Raw genomic sequence first — 14,460 nt, forward strand, 5'->3', positions numbered from 1 at the left:
TCACATACTAGTAATTACCTTCAGCCCTTATTTATTTATTTATTTTTCGGGGGGGGGGGCACTTTGTGTCTTTATTGGTTCACTCATGTATAGGCAACACTAACTGCAAACTTATTCAAGCATATAGTACATGTATTTATAATAATGTACAATGTTATGACCAGCATTCCAGATATTGTCCATCTTTGTAGTTTGGAGCAAGGCATAGAATCAGAAATATTTGCAGATTTCTAGCTAAAAAGCTTGTAGGTTTTTTATGTTCATATTTGCTAAGTTGTCTGATCTGAAATGACATGTCATGAGGACAACCCATGAAAACTTTGCTCTTTGAATTTTGATCGCAGGATGACATTTCAATAGAGAGCATGAAAGGAGATGAGATCGACAACCTCCTGGCAGTTTGTCTCAAGGACCAAGACACGCAAGAGTGAAAGCAGCCTTTGTGGACCTTTCCTTCTGTTGCATAATCTACATGCTGTAGTTCAGCTATAAAGTGCTTGTGACCCGCAGCTCCAAGTTGTGCAAGAATGCTCGGTACATAGCCAGAGTGACCCGCAGCTCCAAGTTGTGCAAGAATGCTCGGTACATAGCCAGAGTGACCTGCAGCTCCAAGTTGTGGAAGAATGCTCGGTGCATAGCAAGAGTGATCTGAACTCATATTAATGGTGCTTTCTGTGATGCTGTGAAGTATGCAAGCAATTATCGTTTGATTCGGAGGCCAGTGTTTGCCCACTTCAGAGTTGTCAATTTTATGTATGATAGTACGCCGTTAACATGTATTCTTGCACATTGCATCATACCAACTTTTATTGCCAAGATATAGAGGGGATATGTCCACACAGACTATCCTTTTCTTTTTCTACATCTCCGTTTTTTCTCTTTATCCTCAAAGTTGAGCATGAATATTCCCTGGACATGCTGTGGAGTAGGAAACATCTGTTTAGGAGAGTTATTTAGCTGAAGTTGCCAAATGGACCACACTCGGTTTAAAAACAGTTAAAACATGTACATAGCTGTTCAAATTCGTTCATTGTACTTTTCATCGTGTGTTTATGTATGAAATGTGTATTTAACTGTACTTATTTTTCTATTGTGTGTGTTTAGGAAGAGTTCAGAGAGCTTTAAAATCAATGAATTTTTGAAAACTGATTGAAGAGAATCTTTATCAGTTTGTGCTCATTGTGCACACATTTCAGAGCAGCTAGATCTGCAGCTATGAAAATACGTAGTGGACAGCACATTGTTCTTATTTTTGTGTGTGTTTGTTCCAGGAGCCAGTGTACACTTGAAAATCATAGGATGAATGTTCCTTGAGTTAACCTCTCTGTCTCTCTGTGTGAAATAAAGCTTTTTTATTTTTTATTATTTCTACACAAAAATATCACAGGAAGTGATGATAAGGGTGAAAAAAAAAATCCTCGATGTATCCACTTAGAGCCACTGGAAACAAACATATTCTATTTCTGCCAAGACTTAATTACAGCAACAAAAATTTCAGACAAAAGTGAATTTGCAACTTCTGAAAACAATAATGCATGTTTGTAGATATGCCAGTAATATACATGCACATACATTATTTGCAATAATATCAACTAGACACCCATGCTCAAAGAAAGAAAGAAACAAAGCAAATGCGCAGTGAAGTAAGAAGCATCCTGTGCCAGTGTACTATGTAGAGAACAGATGACTTTAAAAGAAGAAATGGCATCAGTTTGGAGGCAGGGTCTGTAAATTTCAATTTATAAGTTACCTTTAATCCCCCTGAAGTAAGCAGGGTGCAAAGTCACAGTTTTGTGCAACCAAGGACAACCTCTGTATCCACAACTTTGGGAATGCTTCAGTTCATCAAGCCTTGCCGTCTAAAGTAGATTTAACATTGATCGAGACTACACTGTTGTATTTGTTTTTTTAATGCACCACGGATGCATTGGACTTGCTATGTTCAACGATTTACAGTACATGTACACAAAAGTTAGCAAGTTTTTAATGGGTAAACTCTACTCGTAAAATGCGCAGTACATCAACAGTCATATGGCAAATACATGTACGCAAATTGAAACCCCTTCAGACCCCTCAAAAAATGAAGATGAAAGGAAGAGCAATGCTTGCCTGTCTGCCAGTTTGTTTGAGTGTGACACACTGTATCGTATGGTAGATGAAAGTATAAAGGTATGAAAATTACACATCCTGTTTCTTGTGAAGGTGTCGTATTCACACGTTCACCCTAGTTTAGGGGCTTGAAGACAGTTTGCGTTTTATCACAGATAGAAAAGGAAATAGTTCAGTACACTGTACCTGGAAGTACCTGTACCAAGAAAGCAAGAGGAAACATCCATAATTCATGTACAATACCACCACAATTTGATTTAAGTTTCATTTCACTACCACTTATGTTTGTGTTCCCTGAAATAAGTTTTCAGGTTTGTTTTGTTTTTCTGCCGTTCATCATTACTTTTTAAATACAGTATATTGTACAGTGTACATTATGTTCTAATGTTGCTTACCATCACAAATTTGTAGTCAAAATTTGACATGGCATTGTAGTGGGAGAATGATTAGGAATGAACATGTGAAGTACTCTTGACTTCGGCCACAAATTCTGCCAGTTTTGTAAAAGAAATGCAAACAAACATGTTTTATAAGTTTGTTGAAAATGTGATTCTTGAAGAAGTGTTATTTGATGTAAAACAACAAGATAATGTCATCATAAAGAACATTGAATAAATATGGATCAATCACAGTAAACACTGTATTTTCTTTGCGTCTATTTTTTTCCCCGACAAACGAGTTTAGTGAAATATTTCTCAGACATAGGTGTACATGTATTTATATTGTACCCTATATACACATACTGTATACTGTATATACACAGAGAAATATGTATACAGCCTGTATATATATATATATATATATATATATATATAAACATGTATATATTTAAAACTAACACACACACAAACACACACACACAAATATACTGTATATGTACAGTTTGTATATTATGTGTATACAGCAGATTATGGACTTTCGCAGCGCCACTGGCAGGTGGAGTACAAGTGTCTTGCACGCATACACACTGAGTATGCGTGTCATCTCAATGGTATATTGTACAAATTGTACAAGAATAATTAAATAAAGGTCCTACAATTTGTAAAAAAATGTGAGACAATATCCTTTTCAACCAAGCATACTCGAGGAATAGAAATACCCTGGAAGTAATGGACAATGGAGATAGGCCTAAATGTACATGTTCCTCCTTGGGTACTAGACCAACATCCTTACCTTAGAGTAGAACTCACCAGCAAGTTATCTTGTGATTTTCAAGTTGATATATACATGTACATGTACGTGTAGTTTCAACCAACCACTGTGGTGAGGCATTCGCGCTTTATTCATATTCACTCATCCAATGCCAAGTCGCCACACCCAAATTTGCATACACACTGTAACACAAAGAAGACATTACATGGGCGCCATTTTTTTATCCTTATCAAACTTATCAGCTGCAATACCAAAATGATAATAATAATAGTAATGATAGTAATGATGATAATAATATTTATATAACGCTTTTTCTAAATGGACACAAAGCGCTTCAACAATTGTAACAAAATACAAGAAATCAAAAATACATGTATTTACCAAACTGAGAAAGTACAAAGCAAAACAAATAAACAATGACGTTACACTTGTCAGATCACTAGCAGTGGAATTAAGTGCTATAAAGAGGTCTTACTTTTGGAACAAATAAGTTTTCAACCTATCGCCAAGAACCATTCGGGTTTGGAATCTACTCCCAACCGACATATCGATAGCAACACGGGGGAGACTTTCAAAATTAGACTGTAGGAAACGATCCAGAGAGGAAAAACACGTACGTTGCAATTATAAAAAGCCCCCCCCCCCCTCACAATTAAAATAATGGGACTCAACTCTAAAGTGTAAGGCTCATACATGTATTTAGAACAATGAACACACTCTATCGAGCGATAAATGTTCTTACTGCATGGTCATCTACACACAGCAAACGAAGAAAGTAAACACTTTTTCAAGTTCATATTTCTCTCAGAAAGTTTGGCTAAATATTAACGTCTGATGTATACCATGTCAAAGGTAATTCAATTGGCTATTAATCTGGTAGGTCAATAGAAAGGGAAACTTTACGCATGAGTGAACACATTCATTTTTTTTTTTCTCTTCCAAAGTACAAAAGTAAGAATGGCGGCAAAAATGGACAAGTTGTCATTCAGGCGTATGTGCTCTTCCATGTAACAATGACAACAGAAGACAATCCAAAACAATAAGAAATACAAAGTATCAGAAATCATCCTGTGATCTCTATAATGACTTTGTAGCCAGCAAAGATAAAAAAGCAAAAAAAAAATTGGAGAAAATTAAGAATCTTCTGTCAAATCCGAATTCAAATGATATGAAAGAGGCAATATTAACAAAAGTGGTAGAAATCTTAAATGTTATTTCAGTTCATTTCAGTTTCAGTTTACGCACTTGTATTTTATTTTCACACGGTCACTCACTTCAGCCAAAGGCTGTTCTTCATTGAGTCCGTGAAGAAATAAAAACAGGTCAAAATAATATAATACAAAATTTTATACTTAGTATACACAACATAAGAAATAGAACAAAGACAATTATCATACACTGTAAAATCAACGCCACATAAAATGTAACTACCATTTATACTAAAATAATTCCATAAGATTATACTTAGGCATTTACAAGAAGAAAAATAAACATATATATATATGCATATGATAAATAAAAAAAATAAAAAATGAAAATAAAAGGGGGACCATTCAGACATAAGACTTAATGTTCACACACACACACACACACACACACACACACATCATAAAACTGCCGCGATTAATTATCTTAAATCCTACCTTTGTGTAAAACTTACCTATTGCACTTTTGAATGCAACTAAAGAAGCACTTTCTTTAACATCGCTTGGCACGCTAATCCACATTTGGGCACCATGATATGAAAAACTGTGTTTTTTTATAATTTGTGCTTGTTTTGATTGTCTTCCTCAAATCACATAAATATTGTCTATACATACTTAATTTCAAATAAAGAATTTTGAAAATGATATTTGGTTCTTCAATATTTGTCTCATGAATCCTTCAATTCCTAAATCAAAAGAATGAAATAAAAGTGTCCATTTTATCACCTTTGCAGCTTAGTACTCCCTGTGTCTTTTCAAGTTAGATTCGACAGCAAACTCGTAGGATATAAAGCGATACAAGGAGACGAAAACTTTCTTGTTGCTTTTTCATTCATGTCTCTCATTGTCTTAAATTGGTCTTTTGTTATCATTGCTATCTTGAAGGGTGTTTGCAAAAGAATGACATAGTGTCAGTTTTTGCAATTTTTGATGAATTGCTGTGTGTCGAATTGAAAGACAAAAATCAATGTGTTCACTGATGCATGACATGTCCCTTTTTATTAACCTACCAGGTTGATAGCCAATTAAATAATCTGTAATATGGTACATAAATATGACACAATGATTTTGATCAAAATCTTCTATGAGAATGTGTGCTGGAAAACTGTTTACTTTCTCTTGTTGTTTTTTCTGTGTGTGTATATCATGCCTCGAAGATCAGGACCACGATTTGAGCAGAATACTATTACAGTGCACGGCGCTCATACTATGGTCTAGGCCTCGTACAGCCACATTCTGAAAATGCTGTACATTACTGCATATAGGGCGTGTTCACAGTGGCGCTCATTGTGAAGGGCGTCACGCATTTCAATTCTCAAACCGTGGGAAGTCCCCTCTCTTTCCCTACGACTCCTATACTACCACATTATTTAAGGAACAATATCCTCGGCAGACACTGGCTTTGTAAATTAACCCTACTGACTCGTGTTTGAAAAGAAACTATGCAATGCAAATGCATGTTGACATGCACTGATTCATAATATGCCTACCCTGGATGATCATCGCTTACGCGGCCAAATGAATAGGCATAAATGTGTGTCTAATATTCTAATAACGTTTTTACTCTTTTTCTTCAGATCCCTTGAATACGTACACACACACACACACACACACACACACACACACCCGCACACACACACGCAAGTAACAGGAGAAGAGTAAACTTCATATCGATATCCTCACCCATGACATAATTTGTCGAGTGCTGGTAAAGGACGTAACGGAAGATATCGGAATGCGCCTTCCAACAGACCGAGCATAACTTGCAAGTTTACATACAGTGTCCTATGCTAATCATGGTTGTAACATGCAGGTTATGGTCAGTCTATAGTATACGGAAAGGTGCATTCCAATATCTTTTATTAACCATACCAATTCTTAAGCAATGATTGACAGATGATGTCACACATTGGTTTGGAAGGGTTTTTGTAGGCATATATCTAAGTAATCTGCAGGATATTTTATAGATATTCCTTGCTACCGGGCGATATTGACAGTATCATGAATCCATGAATCCAAGTCAATATGTTATGCATTTGCATTGTATATGCCTATCTCCTTTAAAGTTTGCACGATGACAGAAAGACAAAAACAAAAAATGTGGCTTGACGTTGTGTAAGGCAGAAAAAAACAACAACATCAACAACCAAACAAACAAACAAAAACACCTGGGTGACTTGCAAAACTCATATATATCAATATTCTCACCCATGACATAATTTTGTCGAGTGCTGGTAAAGGACGTAACGGAAGATATCGGAATGCGCCTTCCAACAGACCGAGCATAACTTGCAAGTGTACATACAGTGTCCTATGCTAATCATGATTGTAACATGCAGGTTATGGTCAGTCTATAGTAAGGTGCATTCCAATATCTTCTATTAACCGTATCAGTTCTTAAGCAATGATTGACAGAGTGAGACGATGACAGAAAGACAAAAAAAAAAAAATGTGGCTTGACGTTGTGTAAAGCAGAGCAAAAAAACCAACAAAAAACAACAAACAAAACAACAAACAAAAACACCTGTGTGACTTGCAAAACTCATATTCTTTTGCATCAGTGGGGTGTTGCCTAATGCAGGCATGCAACGTGATGTCAATAGCACAGATGAATCATTCCGGATTTTCCCCTTTTTACCATATTCTGTAGAGAATGTAGAAAACAAACAGAATAGCGAGTTGTTATGGTTCAGTTATATGTTTTGCATTGGGTCCGACTAAGGCCCTGATTGAAACTGAGTAAGCTGGAAAAGTATACGCGTTACCTCCAGCTATGAGAAGAATCGGGGGAAAAAGTAAAACGGTAGATGAATAAGTGAATAGAAAAAGAGCTATTTTATTGTATTATCTTTGTGACATACAATGTATCTAAATTGCGATAAGGTTACCGTTATTACAAGTGACATACATTGTACATAATGCCTTGAAATGTGATAAAATCATGTGTTTATACAAATCTATTGACACATTGGAAAATTAATATTTCACCGTAGGACATTATGTGAAGGTGACATTATGGTCTAAGATAGTAAGATGCGCACATTGAATACTCAAGCATGTTGAGGATCTTTTTTTCCTTATAGGCATATCACAGAGAAATTCGTTGGAAGGGATATTAACCGAAAAAAAATATCTCATCCAACAATAGTGATTACTTACCATTCATATCATCGTACATTTTCCTTTGTATACACAATCACAATACCTTGTCATGATAGACTTCAATTCGAACTTTATCAGTTGCTGTTCCATTGTTCAGCGTTATCAATGTGTCTTTAGGGGCAACGCAGCGCTTTATTTGGGGGGGGGGGGTGCGGGCCGATGTAGATGGGGGTCAAAGAGTTGCTGCACGGCATGCGTCATTTTGTGCAGTCACTCTGATGTTTTCTCTTTTTGAATAAAAGTTCAAATCCTTTAGAATGGCTTGATATATTGGCATCATTTCTCGTAATATAATCAGTCATACAATGACCAAGAATGTCAATCTAAGGACCCGTGCTTGCAGAGGGTCATGCTAGGTGACAAAGTAAAGGCTATAGTGTTTAATGTCATCCAATGCGCAAACAGCTTTTATTAAAAAAGAAAGTGAAAACAGCACGTTTCTTTCCATTAAATTTGTACCATTAAACTGTTGTGAATAACTTCTACAATACATGACTTACTCTTAAAGCAACTAAAATAGAGCACCACTTTCGCGCGCTTTTAACCCTTTCAACCCAATGAGTCAAAGGCGCACAACTTTCAGACCTATATGGACAGAAAATGAGATGCGTATACACATACAGATGTAGATGGTTTAATGTGTTACTGTTTAGGCCTATACAACTTGCACGTGTATTGAGTGTTGATACTCAGTATTGATAATGTAATGCAAAATGTCAAACTAAAAAAAAAAGGCTCTTTCACCTATAAATGCAGCTCATTCAAAGACTACTGGAAAAGTAAAAATAAAATCAATTAGCGAAGAGCGGAGCAAAAGCATTATACACAGCATGCAGTAAAACATAAAATATAACAACTTCTCTCATGAATGCATGCCGACTGAACCCTTGTAATACACATGAATTTACCAATATAAACAACAAATGCCATCAAAATGTGAATGATTTCGATGTTCTAATCTATAAAATCTAATATCACGTCGGATAACACAAAGAGTGATAGGAACAGTCATTCCTTACAATGAGCAAATTTTCGGAAATGACATACTACGAGTACAAGCTAATGCGAGTACAGCGGGTCTATTCGTTATCGTCATAAACATTTCGATGAACATAGTCATTACAAAAATAAAACAACCATTTATACATATATACTGTACATAATATCTTTATAAAACAGAAAATGCTTGAATGCCATGATTCAAGTCGGACATCGGCAATACCATGAGAATCGTTTCGATGTTCTCACTTCACAATGCCTTCTGGACGATGCCAACGGCTGCTGCTGCCTGCACACAAATTAATATGTCACCCTAATAAACACCTGTGATTAACATAAAGGTTCATGATGCAATATATTGAATTTGTATGTGTTTCTCGACCACCTAAGTCCCGGATTCAAGCAACAATTCCATAGACCAATGCAAGAAACATTCACAAACCCTGTGAAGCTATTGTACTAATGATTACGTGATATGACTCTATTTACTCTTTCTCTTCAAATAACAACTTAATCTAATTACATCTCACAAACTAAGATTGCCAATTCCATTCATATACTATTACATGTACTTTGTACATGTATATCTACACATTAATCAATGGTCATTCTGAAGTACAAACACCAACGCCTGTTCAAGCAAGTTAAAGGTAGCCTATACACATATCGTATTATGGTCGAGTACATGAAATAGAACTACTACACAAGATAAAAAGTAATTTCAAATATGATTTTTCAAGTCCATATACTTAAAATGCATGTAGAACTTTGAACACTTCTTCTTCTCAATGTATCCAAGCCACTAGGCACTAGCACCTGTTCATATAATATATATATATATATATAGCTAAATATGAACAAACAATTGGAATGAACTCCAAATGATCTACTCTTGTCTAACCTTTACATCATCTCAATAAGTTAGTGTACAACTTATGGATTAGGTAATATTTGACTTTTCATCAGTCAATCTATTTCAAGACAAATAATATTCCAGTATAGAGTTGTGAACACTGGACTTGACCATCTTGAACTCAGTAGATGTAAAACGACATCAACATTCATTATAGGTATATATTACTGTATTCTTGTATGATAGAAAGTCCCAAAGCTGGCAGCTGCACAGTAAATTGTTTACAAATCTAATCATATTTCCTGATTGTCTATCAGTGGACGCTATTTCTTGATATGCTGTACACGAATATGGCAATATACTTGTAACGGACTCTAAGTTGAAATCTCAAGCAACAACATAACTTTCCATTAAATATACAACCAATATGGAATATAGCAGTTTTATATCAATATGATCGACATTCTATGGAGTTATTTAAGTAATAAAGATACGCATGCCTGTAAAGTAACAAGAAATACTCCCAAGTATGAATTTCTTTCAAATAAGAAAAAGGAAAATAAAAATAAGAAGCAACTTAATCATTTATGAAAATACCTGTAAACTCAAGCATAGCACTATAATAGTTAAAGATATGTCTGTTTAAGCTTACAATGATTTAGTTCAATATACCTTAGATATATCACAATAAAGCAATAGAGACAGCATAACAATACGAAGAAACAATTCTCCAATTTCAGCTTTTTCATGGCCGGCGCAGCCGTGGGGGCCGTGGGGGCTTGGGCCCCCACACTTTTTGTGCACCATACAAATGAATACATAAGGTGTCATCACTTTGGGCCCCAACACTTTATTTTTAACCCGGAAGTACGTAAGTGGCACTAAAATAGAAATAGATAGGGATCTTGAAGTATGGCGGCGGTAAGGTTATGTTTGTTCTCTAAAGACCTTTTTTTTTTTTTTTTTGTCAGCTGAAGAAACCCGGCAGTGGACGGGTAGAGATGATCTGAGGACCTCCTTTTTAGTTGTTGTTTTTGTTTTTGTTTTTGTTTTTTCTTGTCAGCTGAAGAAACCCGGAAGTAGACGGGGAGAACAGATGAGCCTTTTTTTTTTTTTGCTTGTTAGCTCATGAAACCCGGAAGTGGGCCCCCACACTTTTGAAACACTGCGCCGGCCCTGTTTTTTGCAACCACACTCGAATGACTGTCTACCTCACTCCAAGGTCGGCACAGCAATGGAGCACAATATGGTTAAGTTCTTTGTCATTATAAGCAGGGGCGGCGCTGCCGTGGGGGCCGTGGGGGCTCGGGCCCCCACACTTTTTGTGCACCATACAAAGGAATACATAAGGTGTCATCACTTTGGGCCCCCACACTTTTTTCAACCCGGAAGTACGTAAGAGGCACTACAATGGGAGGGGAGAGAATGAGCTGAGGACCTTTTTTTTTTTTTTTTCTTGTCAGCTGAAGAAACCCGGAAGTGACGGGTAGAGATGAGCTGAGGACCTTTTTTATTATTTTTTTTTTTCGGAAGTGGACGGGGACGGGGAGAGATTTTTTTTTTTTTTTTTTTTGCTTGTTAGCTGAAGAAACCCGGAAGTGGACGGGGACGGGAAGAGATGAGCTGAGGACCTTTTCTTTTTTTTTTTTTTTGCTTGTTAGCTCATGAAACCCGGAAGTGGGCCCCCGCACTTTTGAAAACAGTGCGCCGGCCCTGATGAGGGCATATACGTGACCCACTCACTATAAGCACTCGATATCCTTCCACTCATATCATCATATATTTTGCAATAGTTTGTTCGAAGTTCTATAACACAAACCAAAACCTAATAATATGCAACTGATCTCATTTATGATTCTTACATCAGCACCATTTTTTATTATGATTATGATATCATTCAGATTCTATTAACCGTAGTTTGGCCCCTAACCAACATCCATCTTTGTCACCTTGCAGCACAGGTTGATGACTAATCCTTTGTTCTTGACCAGAATTTTGTCGTGCATGGTCATGTGCATAGTAACGCCTTTGTTCTCCAGAGATCGGCTTGAAGCTGTAGCTGTACTATGGTGCTACCTTCTCTACGTCTATATACATAATAATGCATTCTTTACTGTTCTGTAAAACATAAGACAACTATCTGTATTTCTACAAAAGTAATATAAAACATTTTTATAAGCTTCTCAAAATATATCTGCCACATCAGTGTAAAGATTGTGCATGTGACGATACACGTATTAGCTTTTCACGACTCATTCCTCAATTTGTTTCCTAACGAAATGGCGCCGCATTCCCTCTACATCTCAGAAATATTTTGGTTTGCTCATGAACGGCGTGTCAATGGCATGAGATAAACGCTTGGGTTGTTGCTATTCAGTGTAATGCCGTTATGTTCCTAGTTTTGACTCGATAGGACAAGACTGGTATATTGTCAGTGTAATAAACTTTCCTTCAATAGAGTTACCGAAATTGAAAGAAGACCGCTGTGTATTTTGACCTACAATCAGATGCTAGAATATAAGTTTGTCATCTAGGATATGGCCTGAACTGTACATAACTGAAAGATGTAAACCCTGCTAGTGGTACAGAGAGCAATGGCATTTCCTGAAGAAAACTCCTGAAGGCACAACCAGTCTCGACGACAATCCGACACCATGAAGTCGGACACAAGCGTTTCGATAAAATCCAGATTCTGCCAGTGTCGATCAACTGTCACGGTGTTCCCGCTTCCCATAGATGCAATCAGGATGGAGCCGTCCCTGCATACAGCCGGATAAGCGTGTTGTGCTTTCGCCCCTCCCTTGTGGATTGTGTGTTTCTCTTTGCCAGAATTATCAGCAATGATGATCTTGTTCGAGTGGCATTTGATAACCAGCAGTTCAGAGTGATGCAAAGCATGAATCTGGTCCGGTTTGAACATACATTCGACCAGGTTGGTCTGTTTGCCATCATTCAAGTCGAACACTTGAATCACTTTTGCTTTCCGATAACTCACGTACAACTTGTTTCTATCTCCTACAGTGAGATTTACTACTCCCCCTTTTCCCACAGAAAAAGTCTTAAAGGTCCTTTCCAGCATGTCCCAAGATGCGGTGTATAAGGAGATTTTGTTCCTATCATCGCAGACGACGAACATTCCAGAGGGTGTACAGGCTAGAGCAATAATGGTAGCGTTGATGTTGAAAGTTCGGTGTATGTTTTGCTTGGAGCAGGTGATGATAGCTTCGCCTTTCATGCACCCTATTACCATCATGTCATGAGGAGCAGCAGTCATATCATTCATGCTATCCTTGACGGGAAGCTTAATTTCCTGCATCACTAACCACCTCCCTGCTCATGTCTTGAGTATGTTTGCTGCTCAAACTCATTCGTCGTCTGTGGGTTTCGCGAGCCGTAATCGCCCCATAGACCTGGTCGACGAGGAAGCTCTGTGCTTTCATGAAGGTTGTCATCATCGCGTACTCTTTCATAGGGTGGCGTTGACCGCCTCCTCTGCTCATGTCTCAAGTATGTTGGCTGCTCCAACTCGTTCGTCAGCTGTGGGCCTCGCGAGACGTAATTGCCGCGTGGAGCTGATCGACGAGGAAGCTCTGGTGGGTTGCTTATCACCCTTGCATAGGGTGACGTAGGACTAGGAGGTATATTATCATACAAGTGACCAATAGGCTGGTGAACCAGCTGTCCAAAGAATATTTCTATCTCTGGAGAGCTTTCAAACGCCAATCCCATGACGGAATCGGTTTCTATTTGAATCACATTCATGTAGGGGGTAGCTTCTTTGATCAGAAATCGCAGTTTTTTCACCAGGCTGCTTCGTAACAGTATGCTTTCGTCAGGCAAGTTGGAATCATTTACCATCTTCAGCAATTCACTGACAGCATCAATTTGCTCTCTCTTCCTTTGAATCGGCTCGATAAACCCCTGAATTTTGTCCTTCAGATCAGAGTTACGTCTCTTGCACTGTTGAACCAAGGCTTCCTTTTTTTCTGATAATCGCCTCTCCGTCATTTCACATCTTCGTTCGATCTCTACCTGTACGTTATTGGCGTGACGAGAAACTTCTGAGCGAGTGTGTGAGAGTTCTGTTCATGGCGTTTCAACCCATGCACTAAGTTTGTCACTTCTCTGCAAACGTCCCCATATTCCTCATTGTTCCCTTCATGGTATGCTTCCAACGTTCTGACCTCATGATGTCTGTGAAGGCTTAATTTGCATCTCTGACAAATGTTTTTCTTGCAAGTTACACAGACATCACGACACTCGTCCCTGGACTGGGCCCCGTGCCTGCAGAACACCCGTTCCGATACCACCTCTCTGCCATTCTTGATGTCGTCGACGGTAATCACACGATGATTTTGATTAGGTTCCCAAGATTTATGCTCTCTCGTGCAATCTGGACACATGAAGGTGTCGCACTGTTCACAGAAATTGACGGCTTCGGGATCTCGATTTGAGTTTTGGCAGCTCGCTAAGGTACAGCTCTGTCGCAGCCCAGCTATCGTGTCTATCAAATCCCTAGTAGAAGTATTTTCTTCTAGATCTCCAATTCCATTTCTCGGAATGGATGTGGACTCATGACAGATCGGGCAAGGCAATGTGTTGGAGTTCCCTGCTGCCACATGTAACTTTGTGAGACAATCAATGCAAAATGAATGCACGCAAGATAGTCTCTTTGGGTCCCTCAAACGATGAGAGCACAGGGGGCATTTCAACAATCGCAGGCTAGCAACTTCTCGAAGTGACGCAGTTCTCCCTGCAACCACAAGGAATATACAAGTAATGGTTATTAAGCATTAAAATCCATATTTCTTTTATCCTATTCATTGATATCGTAAGAATATATTCATACAGGTACACGTTTAATACGATACATACACTAGATATAGACATGCACCATAGGCCTACATTATTGTTCAGTCTTGGAAAGTATACGTATAGGCCCTGCACCCAGAAAACGTATGCATCCAATGTAATATTTCC

General features: G+C 37.9%; 1 protein-coding gene across 1 annotated transcript in view; it reads left to right on the forward strand.

The window, feature by feature from the left end:
• LOC139719312 (ATPase MORC2-like) overlaps positions 1-2,435 on the forward strand; it is a 37,653-nt gene extending 35,218 nt beyond the window's left edge. Inside the window, exon 26 of the mRNA XM_071630732.1 lies at positions 345-2,435. Within this exon, the coding sequence (XP_071486833.1) occupies positions 345-431 (87 nt within the window). The 3' untranslated portion in view covers positions 432-2,435. The remainder of the gene's footprint in view (positions 1-344) is intronic.
• The last annotated feature ends 12,025 nt before the right edge of the window (positions 2,436-14,460 follow it).

The sequence above is a fragment of the Diadema antillarum genome, unplaced genomic scaffold, assembly GCF_040938485.1.
Source record: "Diadema antillarum isolate AM-2024a unplaced genomic scaffold, OU_Dant_1.0 scf00000108, whole genome shotgun sequence".
Taxonomy (NCBI): domain Eukaryota; kingdom Metazoa; phylum Echinodermata; class Echinoidea; order Diadematoida; family Diadematidae; genus Diadema; species Diadema antillarum.